This window comes from Condylostylus longicornis, unplaced genomic scaffold (genome assembly GCF_029603195.1).
Source record: "Condylostylus longicornis isolate FDR11 unplaced genomic scaffold, ASM2960319v2 ptg000135l, whole genome shotgun sequence".
Lineage (NCBI taxonomy): Eukaryota > Metazoa > Arthropoda > Insecta > Diptera > Dolichopodidae > Condylostylus > Condylostylus longicornis.
The window spans coordinates 4,145,219-4,164,565 of record NW_026578103.1 but is presented as its reverse complement, the minus strand read 5'-3'; the positions used below and the strand labels follow the sequence as shown (position 1 = coordinate 4,164,565).

General features: G+C 25.6%; 1 protein-coding gene across 6 annotated transcripts in view; it reads right to left on the bottom strand.

The window, feature by feature from the left end:
- The window catches only part of LOC129615443 (protein cappuccino), a 70,355-nt gene extending 51,254 nt beyond the window's left edge, over positions 1-19,101 (bottom strand). For 2 of the 6 annotated variants that reach the window (XM_055530658.1, XM_055530657.1), the window contains exon 1: positions 15,464-17,553. In XM_055530658.1, the coding sequence (XP_055386633.1) occupies positions 15,464-16,088 (625 nt within the window). In that variant the 5' untranslated portion in view covers positions 16,089-17,553. Of the gene's footprint in view, positions 1-15,463; positions 17,554-18,514 lie in introns of those variants that run through there. The other 4 variants (XM_055530653.1, XM_055530655.1, XM_055530654.1 and 1 more) reach the window with 4 other exon arrangements.
- Positions 19,102-19,347: the final 246 nt, after the last annotated feature.

Genomic DNA, 19,347 nt, shown 5'->3' with positions numbered 1-19,347 from the left:
TTAATATGAATTTGAAGCCAAATATAAATTTAATGAGCAACTTTCAACTGGTTAACAGAAGTTAAGGGCGTTGTACCTTTGAGCTGAGAATATTTTTGAAGCCGTGTTTTACAAGCTTTTATTTTCTAATAAGAATAATTAAAATAACATAAATTTGAATTACTCATCGTACAGACACTTATTTAATAAAATTTTTTTTAATTTAATTTCGAGAAAATTTTTCTTATAAATGAGGTTAGTAAAATTGTTTTCACAAAATTAATTTAGTTTTCATACTTTTTATTAAATTTAATTGTCTGTTTTTTGTTGTTTTTTGTATAATGAACACGTACCGAAAAGCAGAGCTACAACTATTCTTTTAATTTCTTTTGCATTTAGATCTTTTTTAAATTCAAAACAAGAGTAATAATGGATAGTAATAAAATATGTCAAACCGCAAGCTCTAGTTTTATTATTTTTTTTTTTAATTTGGAACCTAAGGCAAAAAAAGATAAAAATAAATTTTACGTGGCATGAACGCAATAAGGAATAGAAATATAGGAAATAAAAAATTTAGCAAATCCAATAGTTTTCGATTCAAATGTTTGTCTCTAAAGATTAACTCACGTTTACCTTTTAATTTATGTTTGTTTTTTTTTTTTTCATTCTATTACATTTTTAATTTCAATTCTTTTTACACATTTCCTTTATTTGGATAAAGTCATTATAGCTGTGATTAAGAACTAAATGTTACTTTTTTTTCAATATAATAAGATAAAAGGATAAAATAAACGAAAATATTAAAATAAATAAAGGAGACTTGAGCGAGAATAATTTTCGAATAGCAAACAACGGCATTCCTGCTATTCATAAGATTTCGATTATTCAAAAAATATAATCATACAAATGACATATACATACTTCTATAATTAAAATAAATTTTGGTTATTGAAGTGAATTAATGATTTTACATTCTAAAATAATATTATAATATTTCAAGTTTATGTTTTGATTCTCCATTGCAGTAGAATGAACGGTTTGCATCAGAAATTTGAAATTAGAGTATAGATATATTAAATTATTTATCAGGATTTTTATAAAAAAGTGACAGAATCATAAAAAAAAGTTTATTCAAGTTAAAAGTTTATTTAAAATTCATCTCAAAACTTAATATCAAAAAATAGAGATGAACTTAAATGATTAATCGCGAAAGAAGAAGTTTCTGGAATTCAAATTGATTAAGGCTAGGAAGTAAATTACTTAAAAAATATTATAAGTTATCTTTAAAACTAGTTGCTGTGGTGTTCTCCATTGCAGTTTTTGCAGAATGGAGTGTTGATAATAAGTTTTAGTGAATTTAATCACTTTTGATTTTGCATACAAATTGAATATTTAATTTGTTTAATTGCAAAAATATAAGTAAGTATAAATTTTGATTTTTTTGTCTATTGTTAGTTCTCTTAAATGTTTGATTTAAAAGTCGTTAGTATGTTTATTCAATCATGTAGACGTAAACAAAAACATAAGAATTCTGGCCAAGAGAAATATTATTCAAATTTTAGAAACAATAGGAAACGAGATAGGTTCAATAATAACTTAATTTTTTTCTTATATATGTACATTAAAAAGTGTCTTTGTGTCTGTTAAACTGTCATTTAAGTTGGCCAACTAATATGCAATTATGTACTTAAATTAATTATTCTAGGAGAGCAAATGCATTTGCTTTTTCAAGTGGATGCGGTTATCAAATTTTAGTGTATTAATAGTTTGTGGTTTTTCATTGTTTAACAAAACGGTCGGATTCACTGGTTATACAGGTCATTATACTATAAAATTTATTTACCGATAAAAACTTAAATGGTTAACAACATTTTATAATTTAATTTAAAAATATTCACAGTTAGTTTTATTATTTTTCAAATCGATTTCCAAAAGCCTTAATATTCATTAACAATACAGAACACAAATTTTGACTACCAAAGGGGTTGACATTCAGTCATAAATTAATTCGTTTTTCAGAATATCGCTAAACTTTGCATTGAAGTAAAAACAAAATTGAGAACTAACAGAAAAGCTTTTAATAATACAGTAAGTAAATAACAAAAATAATTCCAGATTTAAAGAAAATTATGTACATTTTATAAGAATTGTACGTAAGAATAAATATTTGGAAATCATATCATAAACGTCAAATAAAATTGTATTTTAAGTCCACTTGAAAGTTTTTATTTTAAATTTTATATAATAGGAAAAAGCATATTATGAAATAAGAAATTAAATTAAAATTGTAAAAATACAAGGAGAAAAACAAGAACGCGTACACATTAAATTTTTGTTAAAGTGAACATACTTAATATATATATATATACATATGTATAAACACATATATAAAAATATTTATTGCAACTTGTATATGCAGAATAGTTATAGGATGTGAAATGAGGCATCATCTATTTATATATTCTTGTTAAAAAAAATAAAAAATTCTATTTTGTTTACACCATTCAACGGAACGTGCTTCGTAATTTTAACCTTTAAGCTTAAAAGCATACCATAAGTAAATAATACTGTGAACTCATCATAGACCATCATCATTATTGCTTCGTACTATAAAACATACATATAATATGTATGTACATGCAGGTATACAATACTGAATAACATATAAAATATTCCCGCAACTAACCGTCAACGGTTTAATATTACCAACATTGCAAAAAAGAAAAGCAAAAACAGAAATAAATGGAAAACTCAACCAATACACTACACGAGTTGAAGCAAAAAAAAAACGAATTTGTTTTTTGTTGTTTTTCTTTTTGTTGCACCTTTTACAGCCGAGGAAGTTGGAAAATAGGTAAAGTTTTAATATTTTATTAAGATTTTCCTTTTTGTAATTCAGGAAGAATAATTTTCATCTCAATTTTTTTTTCTTCTTTTCCATTTTAATTTTATTTTACCTTATACAAGTATTTTGTATATTTTTTTTACTGTGTATTTCAATAAATCTAAAACAAAAAAAAAACTAAGTGAAAAAGAAGAAGATGCGAAAGTAAAATGTATAATGAAAAAATACGCAAATGTACGTGAATTCAGAGAATTAGAACTTTTGTTGAATGTCCTGATGGGCTTTTTTATGTGTTTCATACTATATAGTGTTAGTATAATAGATGAAATTAAAATTTTTTTTTGCTCACACATGTGAGAACTTTGTTATAAATTTTGGGTGTGATACATAATAATCTTCCCTTTTAGAACATCGAAGAATTTAACAGTATCTTACTAAAAGTGCACAAATATTTTACTTTAAGGTAATAACAAATATCGTATAATGGGTAGGTTTGCAAATCGGCTTTTTAAACTGTTGCCCCAAAAGCCAAATATAAGTTCCATTGATTTCAGCATTTGATACGATTTAGCATTTGATACGATGATATTTTTAGTATATTTGAAAAAAAAAATTGTACACGCATCCATTATTATAATTTTTATGATTTTCATTCTAAATATAGAGAAATTTTAAAAATTTTTACAATTCAGAAAGCTGTTCTTACGTGGAGCAAAACCAAATGGTGTTTTACTATAAAATGAATAAGATAGTAAAAAAATTGTTTTGAGAAAAAAAATTTTGAAAAATTTTGAATTGCTAAGAACCATGTCATCAGAAAATATTTGAAAACCACCTTTATCAAAAACAATCTTATTGTTTTTTCGAATTTTATTTCACTATATACTCGCAGTTATTCGTGTTTTTGTACATATGTGTACACTACGTATGAACTTGCGTAAAATATACATAGAAAAATATTTTTTCTTGAAATAAAATGAATCAACAAAAAAAACAATAATAATAACAAAGTAAAGAAAAACAAATTAAAAAATGAATAATTTTAAAAGAAAATTTATTACGAAACATCAGCCTAGATAGCAAGCGGTACAAATCTAACTAACAACACTGTCAACGTTATACATTTTTATGTTATGAACTTTTTTTGCTCTCAATTAGTTGTGGCAAATAACAGAATTGTATATCATGACTGATAATAAAACCAACGGGTGACATTTTATAAAATCAAATTAGAACATAAAGGAATAATTCGTGGATATGTTGATGGTCTGTCTTGACAGTGGTTTTGTAGCAAAAAAAGTAAAATTTATATTAAAAAAAAATTTATTTTTAAATTTTAAAGATTTGTTTTAGCTAGATTTAGGGATTGTGATAGTGTACGTATGTATTATTTTATTTAGAGCAAAATTTTAATTTCACTATTTTTTTTTTAAATAACAAAAGACTAGAAGAAAAATTGAAATCAATTTATTTCTAATTATCTGTATCATTCTATATGATTGTAAATATATGTTTTGATTTAGGAACATATTTCTCTTTTTTAAAAATAGTTGATGTAGACATGTATGTAAGAAATTATTGCAGCACATATTAAATTACAATAATGTATTTCTTATTTGAAGTCCTCCAATTAAATAAGATATAAAATACATAAGAACAAAGAAATTATAAAATTAGTTATTGCATAATTTTGGGGGACTTAAATTTTAAAAGTAGAAATCAATAACAGCGTATACTTTCATAAACTTTTATATTAAATCGAAAACATATTAATAACTCTGTATAACGAATGTATAAAATGAATTGATTATGAAATGTTTATTAAAATTCTATCGTTATGTTAAAAATTTTGAGGGAAAATTGTTTCTTAGAGCTAGAGAGAATAGTTTTAATTCAAAGTGAATGTTTCTATGTTTAACACACATATTTCAATAGTTTTTAATTTACGATAACACTGTACTGGTAATCTAATTTTCTAAACAATATATATTTTTTTTGCAAAATAGAAAATATTTATTATGCTAACTTAAGAAATTTCGTGCCCCCATTCAAATTTTTGATTAGCAAACAACATACAGCTCGCTTATAAAATACACGAATTTTATGATCTGCTCTTTGCATTTAAATTTCATTTGATTCGTTTCAAATTGATGACAATAATACAGATTACTACAATAGTTTTGCACTGCGATAAATTGAATGGATTCAATTAATTTTTTATGCAGATCAATAACTTGTTTTTATATATTTATATAAAACCAAGTTCTCTTTTTAGAAGATTTTCTGTACTTTTTAATATCGTCCTTTTAAATTTTTCCTTGATTTTAATAACAATTAATAATTTTTTTTTGATTAATTTAATAAAATAATCTTGATTTATTAGGATTATTTTTCCTAATTAATAAATTAAACTTTTTTAATTAAAAAACTCATTAAATTCTTGTATATATTTTATAATTTTGATATGAAAATGGGCAATCATTTGAAGGACTTTCATAAAACGTTTGTATATTTTTTGTCAGCTTTTCGAGTGATTTTTTAATTTTCTTTTTATGAAAAATAAGAGTTGAGAGTTTTTATTGAGAGTTGAGCAGTTATCATCGATTATGTGTACCTAATACATAAAACAATAATACATAAATATATACAAACATATTGTGTATATAATATAATTATTGGTGGTTATTTAAAACTTATGCGTGTGCAATACATAGTCGAATATTTGCATATTTCAAAATTATGTTTGTTCTATGTTTAGCTTAAAAACTGGAAGGATGCTTTTTCATTGCTTAATTTGCATATAAACTGAATAAAATAATCTTTGTATATTTATTTTCTAGTAAAGTTTAAAAATTGTACGATTTTTAAAGTATGAAGGTTAGTTTGAATTAAAATAAAAGTTTGCATTTGATCAATTTGAAAGGATGAAGTTTCATTATGAATGATATTTGCCTTTTGTTATTCATTCACTATATTTTCGTATTATTGTAAGTAGTTCATTGTTATATTTTGTGAAAATAGAAGAAAATCAAAATTTTTTAAAAGTTTTTATAACAATAGTCATTCAATTAAATATGCATGTGTAAGGTATGTATGTATATATATGTGTATCTGTAAAGCTATTGTATTCGCGCATTACTATAAATTTTCAAACTTTTTCGTCGAAATTTTTTAAGTTTTTTACTTCAAGTTTTCTTCATAATTATTATGAGTGCAGTAACAAGTTCTTAACTTCTGAATGTATTCAAAATTTTTTAATATAAGAAGATTCTTTAAAAAAAATTATATAAGAATTTTTATAGAAAAAATGCCATTAATTTGACATAATTAAAATATTTTTTATATTTAAGCCAAAAGTATATATATATATATAAAATTTCATTACATCTTGCTATTACGATGAATTGCGATCATTATTAAATATGAATGCTACTGGTAATCTAACATTCATAGGTAAATTAATGTTGCATAATTGAAAAATTTAAAGATAGATTAATGTATAGCGCAAGTATTCATTCTAGTGATCTAAATTCTAGAAATTGTAATTTATAAGATATTGTTAAAGCTATAATGTATTTAAACGTTTGTTCTACAAGTTCGAAAATTTTTTGTTATACATGAATTGTGATTGTATACAATTATTGTTTTAGTTTAAAAACTTTAATGCATAATCTATGATTTTCATTTAAATTATAAGTAAATAAATTATATGATACAATTATATCGAGTGTTTTTTTAGTGGTGCAGTAATAAATTACAATTGTCAGGTATGCTTTAACATTGTCAGTAATTTTTAATTCAATATCGTTCTCATTTACACATGTCCTTTGTGAGTAATTTATTTTTAAATTGTTATTTTAATTATATGCTTTTAATTTTTTTGGTAGAGTAATATAATAACACCACAATACGAGAAAATTTTCCTACAAAAAGCACATTAAAATGGAAAAATGTTTACTTTTTAGTATTTTATCGCAACATGTTTTGAAAAGGAGCTGACATCTTTTTAATAATTCTTAGTTTTTCTTAATGGATCAATATGCTTTTATGGTTTTAACTTTTATGGTTAAATTGTGAATTATTAACATAAGCAAATTGTAAATTATAGTTACTGGTTAAGAAAGTTATTTCCAAAGAGTTTTTTGTCATTTTCTGAAAATTGAAATCTTGTTTGCCTATAGGCCTTAGAAGAATCGAATCGAAAGAATATAATCGAAAGTTTCTATCTTTCATTCTGATAACTAAAAATATATTAGATCTGAAACATTTATTGATTTATATATGTGAATCTGTATACCCACCACAAAAGTAGTCATATTTTTTATTTAAAAATATTTTTAGAATAACAGGAATTTGACGTATTTTATAGTTCAATCATATGATTTTGTGGTTAATATTTAATCCTTTTGCGTTAATTATATTTTTTTGACAATATTCTTTTATTAAATTTTATTCTTCTACTATTGAAATAGGATTAATGCAATTTGGTATTAAATGTATTTAAATGTTGCAAGAATTCAATTAATTGTGTTTCAGTCAAAATTTACACGCATACAGTTGGAGAAGGTTATTCATGTAAACTTTTTGCTTGTATCCCTATATTTTCATTTAATTATACTTAATAAAATTTCGGATAAAAAAAAACAGAAATAGAACTTTTCTTAAAGAATTAATTTTTATGAAAATTTTTGAAAATTTTTTCATGTGCTACATTAATAAAGTCTTGATAAGTTATTTTTTAAAAGCTTAATTTTTTTTAAACTGCATTTTAGAACCTCACAGAACCTGAGATCCTCTAATGTGTCGCGAAATGATATATCAGCAAGGAGCGACGTCAGGGTTTAACTTTTTTTATTAGTCGTATAAATATACTGGTTAGGTCAGTACAGAAAAACTCTACAAAGATGTACAAGAGCAAATATGGAGAATTATACAGAAAAGAGACGAATAGCTACAAAATTATGCCGAAACAAGAAAAAATTATATATGAAAGAAAAAGTAAGTCAAATACAAAATGACTACAATCATGGAAACATCCGAAAATTTTACAAAGATATTAACTACGCAACTAACAACTTAGAGCCGAAACTAGCATTATGTAAAGATAAAGATGGAAACATGATTACAGAAGAAAATGAAATCATAAAACGATGGGCAGAGCACTTTAAAGACACATTGAACAAAACAACAGAGGAAAGTCAAGAAGATGAAAATATAATATATACTGCTGAACCCCTAATAGACACACCATCAATGAGTGACGTAAAAAACGCAATAAATAAGCTAAAACACAACAAGGCGCCAGGCGAAGACGCAATAACAGCTGAGCTGTTATGTAAAGGAGGTGAACATTTATTTAAGAAATTACATAATCTAATATGTAATGTATGGTTACAAGAGACTATACCTGAAAAATGGCGCATTAGTATTTTAAGACCAATACACAAAAAAGTGGATAAAACTGAGTGCAATAATTACAGAGGTATTATGCTATTGAATGCTGCATACAAGGTGCTGTCTAATATACTGTATGAGAAAATTAGACCTTACTACGAAGAAATTATAGGCGAATATCAGTGTGGGTTCAGAAATCAGAGGTCGACTGTTGATCAAATTTATCTATTAAAGCAAAATATAGAAAAATGTTACGAATTTGGTCAAAATCTACATATACTATTTATTGATTTTCAACAAGCCTTTGACGGTGTAAATAGAAACAAAATTGTACAATCACTATTAGGACTTGGTATACCCAGAAAATTAGCAAATCTTACTGTGGCAACGATGGTTGGGTCAAAAGCGAACGTAATGATACAGAATTCGGTGTCAGATAATTTTGAAATTCAATCAGGAGTACGACAGGGTGATGCATTATCAGCTATGCTATTTAACATAGTACTGGAAAAGGCTATAGGAGAAATGGATGGGGGTGGAAATATTTTTACAAAGTCCCATCAAATAATTGCATACGCTGATGATATAGCAATCATATCAAAAAATTACAGGACTCCAGTTGAAACATTCGTGACACTAGAGGAAAAATGCAAAAAATTCGGACTAATAATAAATGAAAAGAAAACAAAGTACCTAAAAATATCGAAACAAGAACACAGAAGAACCGCCCAAAATATCACCATCAACGAACACAATTTTGAGGGTGTTACACATTTCACTTACTTGGGAGTATTAATAAAAAATGACAACAGTATGCACTCAAGCATACAAGACAGAATAACAGCAGGAAATAGAAGCTACTTTGCAAATAAGAAATTATTACAATCGAAATTACTTACAAGACAAACGAAACTTATAATATATAAAACCATTATACGACCAATTGTCACCTATGGATGTGAGTGCTGGACACTTACTGTTAGAAAATAACCTACGTTATTTGAAAGTTAAATACTCCGTAAAATATTTGGTGCAAAAAGACTAGATAATGGCGAATACCAAAGAAGAACAAATGAAGAATTAAATAATATAATGAAAGACGAAGATATTGTAAGATTTGTAAAAGCACAACGATTAAGATTGGCAGGTCATTTAATACGTATGAATGAAAATCGAGCGCAAATTAAAATATTCAAAGGAAGACCATTACATAACCGGGCTAGAGGCAGACCGAGAGTAAGTTGGAAAGATAATATTGAAAATGATACCAGAAAAATGGGTGTACAAAACTGGCAACATTGTGCACAAGATCGAGTTGTCTGGAGAAATATTGAGAAGAAGGCTAAAGCTCACATCGAGCTGTAACGCTAAATGATGATGATGATAAGTCAGTACAGAATACTTAAAATTAGTAGAAAAAATGTTTCATCTTTTTACCTGCACCATTTTTTGAAATTCGATTCACGGCAGTCGTGCAATTAATTAAAAATTATGAATAAAGACAATGGGCCAACATTTGTAAATGCAATTAGGGAAGGGGAAAAATAGATTTCATTTGGAGCATGCAATTTTAATGTTCATGATTTAATGTTCAAATATTCCGAGTTTAGTAGAAAGAATGTGCCCGTTGCATCAGTTCACTTACTCGAAAAACTTCCACGGATGAGCTGGTTCTATGCCTGCACGGTAGCGGATATTGAACTGGACTGCGAGGGCCAAGCAGTGGCTATAATTGATTCAGTTTTTTTTTCCAAAATAACGGTTCTTAAAAATATGAACTACTTTTAAAATGACTATTTTGATCAAAATGTTAATAATAATTCATAACTATAGTTAAAATGTTATTAATATTAATCAAAAATAGCGATAATTTTGTGAGTTTTTTGTATTTTTGTGGTTTTTTGGTGAATAAAAAAAAAAACCAAAAAATACAAAAAAGATTTTATTAGTGTTCGAACGCTTGTGTTTCCGAAACCACATAAAATAAAAAAAAAAAATTATAGGTTGATTTTAAGCCACTTAAACGGTTAACAGTTTACTGTTCATTTGGAACCCCTATCTTTTTCGGAACGGTAAAAATTTCGTGAAAATTCGTTGAAATTCGTAGATTATGGAAGCCCTTAAGATTTAGCATCCACTCCGCAACAAAAGTTTTATCAATTTTCGATCCTCTAACTCAACTAAACCTTTCTGAATCACCCTGTATACATTAACGCATTGTTAATAATATATACATTAACGCATTTGTAATTATAGGTTTTTAACAAATGAAAAGTTGTCAAGCATTTTAATAGTTTTACCTATAAATTACACCAAAAGCAAATTAAATCACATAAGTACGTATATTTAAATCATAATAATTATGAAATCTGCCAAAACAATAGCAAAAACTGACAAACTTTTTAATAATCTTGTGTTTTTTTTATTTTGACGATTATGGAAAATTAAAAAAATATTATAGTACGTATACCAATCTATTAACTGCCACAAAATTGCATTGAAAAGAATTTTCACGGAAAAATTTTAAAATTATATTAATAATTGTTATAGAGTGTGAATGTAACTCTATAATATTGTATAAGAGTTTCGTTATATAACAAACAACAATAAATAAAAAATAAGTACAAAAGGACAAAATCCAATAAAAATGTAGCAAGTAATTTGGTTTATTGTGCTTGCTTAAATTTTTTATTTATTAAATTAAGTTAAATTGTCAGGATAATACCACAGCTCAGTTAAATGAAATGGAAAATACAAAATTTCCGTTTTTAAATGCGGTTTTACAAAACATTTAAAACATTTATTGTGTTATTATTATTATTGTAAAACAATAATAAAGTCAGTTTTGATTCTCCCGATCATGAAATGGAAATATATGATGGGGCTGCGGATTTCTTATAACATTGTTTTAAAGTTCATTTAATAATTTAATATAACACAATTTTAGTGTGCCTGGAGCATTATATACGAACTTCCAATATAAAGCTTTGTAATGTACCTGAGCTGTTCCTAAATTATTTAAGAAATTTTTTTACTTTTAACAAATTTGTTTTGGAAAAGTAATAGATAAAAATAAATTGAGATAGTAAAATGTGTCTAACCTTCAAAATTTAAACACAAAAACTTTGTTTTATTTAAAAAAAATTATCTAATTCCACTTAAAACTTTTAGGTATAAATACATGTAGGTGTTTCGAATGAATTTAAAAAGGCTAAATTATAATTTATGTATTCTGTACGCATTTTGATTTCGGCTCTATTTAAATTTGAAACTTCTCTGATGTCAGAGAAGAAAAATTTTCGGAATTTAAAAAAATTGTAAGTCAATAATAATGTCACTTGCAATGGTGATGAAAAAAAGCTTCATTATGTTATTTTCATTTTTTTAAGTTTTCAGTTTGTTTCAGTAAATTATGCTCACATTAGTTCGATGCAACCTAGAAACAATCACAATTTTATCATGTGATCTTAAATTTTGTAAATAATACATACTATTACTATGCTATTGACAGGAGTTTCTCTTTTAATGTATATGTGTGAAAATCTTATATTGCTCATTATAAATCGATCGAGAAAATTACGAATTATGGTTTCAGTTCGATTTTTTTGTTCATTTTTAAAATTTTTAATTTTTTGTCGTAGCATATCAGCATCAGAGAATGTAAAATCATTAAATAATGAATATTTTGCGAGAATATTATTTTGTGGATAAAATGGCGACGTACACCTTAAAATTATGTATTTTATAGTTAGTCTCCTTTAAGTTATTCAACTTTCATAATTTTTTCGATTGAAAATGTTTTCGCTGAATTACAACTTATTTAATGTGCTCTACTTATAAATTTATTGCTTTTCTCCGGTAATTTAAACTACTATGAGCAAAATTATTTAACAAATAAATATATAATACTTTTGTTTTAAACTGAAGATAGCAAGTAGTTTCTTGAAATTAAATTTGTTGTATAACAAGCTTAAAAGGAATTCAAATTTTCCGACAGATTTTGTCTTTTTAAGGGGCAATTTCTTTTAAAATACATTACGTAATTTAATTTTTTTTTACTATAAACTTTTAAATTACGTCACTCGTTATTTTCAAATATAGACTTTTTCATTCTTATTGCTTGATTACTTTTATTATTGGCATGTGTTATTCTAAAATTTCAAAATATTTATGTATTTAGTTTTGAATTTGAATTAAAAATTTAGCGAAAAAAAATAGAATTAAGAACACCAAAACTTGTCTTAGTTCGTAGAACATTGCATCCGCTTGATTTACAAAAAATGACAGATTTATTTATAAAAAATTATTTTGGCTAAAATAGCTCAATAACTAAAACAAACCATAATCAAATAAGCGGATTTTGCAAACTAAATTCAGAACAAATATATGTATCTACTTCTAATACACCAGAACTGTATACGGAGCAAACCTATGTAGTATTGAAATGATATAATTACATTATAATTCCTGAAATATGAAAATATTTCAGGATAATTGATTTATTAACCAAACAGTAAGATGAATTTAGTATTTGGTAGATAATTTATTTGAAAAGGAAAAAGCTTCTCGTTAAAGAAAACCGAGTACAAATGAGGCACTCAGCACACTAGTGCCCTATTTGCAGAAATGATATTTCGCGTAAATTACGATTGAAATATTTAAATAAGTATTTAATTTTTAAAAAAGAAAAAAAAGAGAAAAAATATTTTTCTCTTTTCAAGTTATGCTAAATACTTTTGAAGTGAAGTTTGAATACTTTCATGGAGTGATAAAATTGAATAAAATCTGTCTTAAACTTGTGCGGATTCCGACAATAGCATTCGTTTTCCCATTAACGTTTAAGAAAAGATAGACAATTAATAAAACTATCCATTTCTTTTCAGATACGCCAAATTTCCAAACAATTTTTGGTAAAAAGGGCTTCATAGTTTCATTCCGTCCGTCTGTCTGTCCGTGGATCCGTTTACAAAATTTCTATACCATTTAAGAAAGAGAACCGAAATTTTATACATAAATAGATCTATATACTAGAAATTTAACAGAAGAAAACTTTTGCCTTACTCCCGCCTTCTACAAGTTATTGCCCCCAAAAGTCTTAAAAATGAGATTTTTATACCCTGCACCTTCGTGAAAGGCATATTCACTTTGGTATGGAGTTTGTTACCACATGAAGGAGACGTCTCCGGTATAGACATGTGTATATATTTTTGCTCAGTGTAAAATTTTGCGTTGATTTAGACATGTCCATTTGTCCGATCGCACGATAACTCAAAAACGAATGAAACAAATACTACCAAACTTTCACAAGTTTTTCTTTTGTGTGATCGACGGCTGTTATTGTAATTTAAACAATTCGGACAACGGACTCGAGTAGCTGCCATACAACTCAAAGAGCTCTTCTTAAATATTTCAAAAACTAAAACCATGCAACTCCAAAAAACATTTTAAATATTTGGAAAAATATTAAAGTTAAATTCACGAAACTTCACAATCGTGTGTCCAGTTTCAGGTCGGATACAACCCTGAGGTTTGGTGGAATAGCCATAGAGCTTCAAAACCTAATTTAAAACATTCAAAAAAATAATAGAGTTAGATTCATGAAATTTGGCAGTAGTGCGTCCAGTTATAGGTCAGACGTAATTTCCGTGATGTTTCTATTGAGTGGTTTGAAAGGTTCGAGTAATTGTCATTTAACAATGCAAGCTAATTCTAGATATTTCAATCACAAATTTTTATACACAGATTGTCAAAGTATTTAGGATTATTCAATCAGTTTATTCCGAGTCGAACGTTTTTACTTGTTTGACTATTTATTTTAACGAAACCACAAACATTTTGTAAATACTGTAAACGCAAAAAGATAGTAGTTCTTCTACGCTGGAATAGCTTAGTTGGACTATAAATAAACAAAATGACCATTTAAATTAATCGTTACATAAAATCCGCTCCCTTTATATTTTTATATATGTAACAAATAGTCCTTCTTTAGTTATGGAATCTCGAAATTTGTAATATCTAAATTTTCAGCATCTTATAATTCCGAAACGGTAGCTTTCCAAATTCCTATAATTGCTGAAATCTGACGGGAAATGTCACGCTATCAAAGTTCACATTTATTATGATAATGATTTCTCCTTCACTTTTTTTTTCTAACCCTAAATGTATGCCATCTTTTAAATATTTTAGTGTATGAATGAAAGTAATTTAAATAACGTATGTAATAGATTTTTTTAACAGCTGTTGTGTAAGTGCTACTTTACGAATACCATTGGTTTGACCCAACTTCGGATTGATACTGTTTGTTCAGCATTGGTGACGCATATGTCATGCAAGTGGCCTTAGTTATGTTTAAACACAAATATATTTAAAAAAATATTCGGATATCTATAATGCCGAGTTCATTTACTAAATATATGTCATGTACAATTTTATGCTTCTAATTTTTAACTATTGACTTCGATCTACCAAATAAATCATTTTTGATCAAAATGGTGTGACATTGCAATGCTCCCTTACTTTTACTGTCTTATTTTATATTACAAAAAAAATTCGTACAACTGACCATAACGTTTTAATTTCCTCTTTTAACTTTTATTTTCTGATTCTATTCAATATAAAGTTTATTGTAAAAAAATAATTTATTTGAAAATCGATTAATCGATAACATTGTTGGAAAATTCTATTCAGAAATAAAAACTAAAACATTATACGGATTATCATGGTATTAGCATGGCAATGAGACAATTTCAAAAGTAGAATTTGGCAGTAAAACATTAAAAATACTCTATCATGTGTTCATATTATGATGATAAATGTGTGTATGATTTATAGTGTATGTATAAAAACATGCAGTAATTGTGTTCATAAAAATTTTCATAAAATATAAAAAGAAAACATTAAACAGAAATATTAAGAATAAATTAAGACATATTCATGTTTCGCAATTTAGTAATTCGTAATACATACTAATATTTTATGACATTATAATATAAATAATGTACATTTCATAAATAATGCAATAAACTATAGCAATTTTCCTTTTTATTATTTGAATGAAAACGAGAGCAGAAGAATCAAGCAATAAAATACTGACAATTATATGGAAAATAATATATAAATACAATGTAAATATATGTTATGTACATATGAAATATACATAAATGTACATATACGTATATATTTGTACTAATATTCAAAGCATAACAAAAATACAATAATAAAAATATTAATAAAAAATACACTTACCCCTACTATTTGATTTTATGTCATCTGATTTTAAAATTGGTTCATTAACTGCTGCAATACTACCTAATGTGTCAGAGCTGTCGTTTGTTTTAGGCATTTTCGAAAATTCAAGTGAACTCCAGTCAATGTCAGCCGATGGTGATCTAGCATTTAATGACACATCCGTATCGGAAAGATTTATATTAATATTATCTTCATCAATTTCTGATTCATCACTTAAACGATGCTTTAATATTCTTTTATTATCTATTGCAGTTGGTATAGTTTCCAAAATTCCTGCTGTTTTTGTTGGAATTGTTGTAGTAACGGTCATTGTTGTAGCTTCATTAATTGATTTAGATATTGCTGGTGTAATAATATCATTAAATTCATATTTTTTGTCATTTTTATAATGTTGTTGCTGTTGTGTCGCTATTGATATATTATCTTTTGAAGACCTCTTGGAAAAATGTTTCAATACTCTTTCTTTAACACGACTACTACGGCGTACAATAGTTTTACTATCATTAGTTGTTGTTGTCTGTGATAAATCATCATGCTGCGTGGATCCATCTTTATCAGTTTGATATTTTTCACCATTATTCTGATTATGATGATGATGATGATGTGTTAATGAATTTCCCATTTTGGTAAATTTGCAAAATTTTTCGTTTTTGTATAACAATGTCACGTCATTAGAATTATTGAAATATAACTTGAATCAATTAATCTTCTGGAAGCTGAAAAAAAATCAACATTCTGTAAGGATTCCGATATAATGTGAAATTATTTATGTGTGTATATGTATATTCAGAAGTGTGTATAAATAATAGAAAATAAATCAAGGATGCACCCAGTTCTTAGCTATAAAGTATGTAAATTTGCACTTTTATTGTATTTAGTCACATATTTTTGTTGTTGCACTACCTTGCTTCTCCAAATCATTTTAATGTTTAGTCGACATTTTTTAAAAATAATTATTTATTATAATACGATATTGATTCAATTTCAAATCAAATTAAAATATGGTTTTCTATTGACATCATTTGACAGCAATCACAAATTTACAAAGATATTTTTTTATTAGGAAATTATGAAAAATAAAAACAAAGTACAAAATTTTTATTTTTTTGATTAATTTTTGGTGTTCTTTTTATAAATCACATACATTTCAATTTAGTCCTTGTTATGACAGTCCCTTTCTTAATGTGTTTTGAATTTTTACTTTTTTTTTTATTTTCTCGTAACTTTGTTCTACTCTTATTATACTTTTCCTTTTGTTCTTATTGCATGCGGTTATAGATGTTTTGATTTTTTAATTCTTTTAGGAGCATAGACACATAATATGCTCTCGAATTACCCACTTGATCTAGTTTTATATCTTTATATAGAAATTGGCATATAAATCAAATATAATTGACACTAATAATTGAATTCACATTTTTTTTTTATTTTACATCTTGTGCCGAGTTCTTTTTTAGTTTTGTTGTATGTGTACAAATATTGTTTTTATTTTAGTGTAAAATGGTGCTTTTTTTTGGTACACAAGAAATATGCCATTTCTATACTATTTATAATCTGTACTCGTATTTTTTGTATTTATTTTTTCATTTTGTTTATTTGTTTTTGCAAAAATGGTAATAACACTTCACAATTTCACGTCTAAAATCATATTTATTGTGACCGCATTTTTAATTTTATGGAATGGAAAACAACTTTCTTCTTATTGTTTTGATTTATTCTTTTATAAATCTGTATGTACGTTTGTTTGTGTATAGTTACAGAAAAATCTAATTTTTATAGGTTTTTTATTTCATATTTCATATTTATCCACGTGAGAATGAATTCCCAGATTTCTAAACACTTGTTTGTATGTACATTCTTGCATATACTACTATTATTAACATACACTATTTTATTTTTTACTTTGTTATTCTTGTATTTTATTTATCCTATTTGTCTTTTTATTATTATTTTTTCTCACTTGACACAAATTTAGTTTAGCTGATCCCTAATAATAAAGGACATTTTTATCCTGTTTATGAAAGGAAAAAATAAAAAATAAAATAACTTCTATTTATTTTTTACTACATTTTTAAATATTTTTTGTGTGCTCTGGAAAATGTAAACAGAAAAATTTTTCACTGTATGTATGTATAGAATATGAAAATTAACAGGAAAAATCGATTTTTCTTTATTTGGCATATATAAAATTGGAGGCTATATTGTGGTGATAGCGGGCCAAGTAGTAGAATTAAATAAAGTTGATTATTCATTATATTAAAAGATGTTATCGTTTCAGTCTATTATAGCTTCAATGTAAAAGTATTGTAAAGATAAACTCCTTAGATTGTTGAAAAGACATTATAGGAATAATAATAATTTTGTTTACTTTTTTTTTGACAACTCTATTATTATTTTTTGGTTATTTGATCCACTAAATGTGGAAAGCAAGACTTACATACTTTGTTCCTTACCAATAAACTAAATTTAGAAAAATTAGATTCAATTTTCTATTGATGCCTATTTGAACAATTTGATTTATGAGGAGCACGAATGGTTTTTTAAAAAACCATTTTTTTTGTCGGATGCGTTTCGTTAATTAAAAGAAGCATATTTTTGACTATTACATAGACAAATTATTAAATTAAATTTTAATTTGATAATAATTAGCCATAATTTGAAATTAATTTAAATAATTCATTCATAAAAAATATTAATTTGTTAATAAAATAAAAACCTGACATGCAATAGATGCAATTAAAATATTTAAAATTTGAGTAAGGTCACTCAAAAGATTCGGTGTTCGGTTCTATTTGAAAATTATAGTCAACTATAAAATTATCCTATTAATCAACTATCTAACTCCTGTTTTATCTTCTATTAAAACGTTTGCTTTTATAAAGAAGTTCTATTTCTTTTTGTAGTATAAATAATAAATTATATTGTTCTAATGTAAATCACGGTACGTTAAAATAAGGTTTTAGTTTATTCAATTTCATTCAGATCACATTTTCTTCGAGTATCTGCAATTTATATACATAACTAGATATGAATTTTATTTCTGTATACATAAAAATTACGGATAGAATGACAAGTTTTATGTTATGCGCATTTTTTGCCATTGCGCAATAGCCATCATATTCAATTCAAAATAATTCACAATGTGTTTACAGTTATGGTAGTCTTAAATATTTAATTTGCACTCATATTGTAAGATTTAAAAATTATTTCATCTCAAAATCATATTTTATTATTTATTAAATCAAAATTTTAATAAAGAAAAATTTTTTTTTTTAGATTTTACTTTATAAGATTTGGGCTATCACTTTTAATTTCAACCGATAAGTTTATAAAATTCCAAATTGGTAACTAAATACTACTGTTTTCGGTTTTTTTATCTCTAGCAATTTATTGCTCTATAATGTACATAGTTTAGAATTTAAAATTTCCGTTCGCTTCATACTTTTTATTTTGTTTATTATTTTGCACTTGATGAACAATGATTTGTCACAAAAAAGCATATGTAAGTACTTATGTACATGTCTGTACTCGTATTCTGGACTTTGTCAAACAAAATAAAAAAAATAAAAAAATAACATATGAGAAAAATAAACGATGGCCACAGCAACAACAACAACGAAAAATAATTTAAAAATTAAAACGAACGCTTTTTAAACCGTTGAAATTTGTTTTAGAACTGAAAGTGAATCTTTGTATTTGTATTGTTTTTCTCGCTCATTCTGAAAATTAGTCGCGAGGTAGCGAGTAAACAAGTAGTAAGCATGCAATTAAAATTATAGTAAATTTGTGAATAATATTTGTGAGTGGTGTTGATGTCAAATTTCAGATATATATATATTATGTACATATGTACATATGTATATATGAGAGAGAAACGAGCT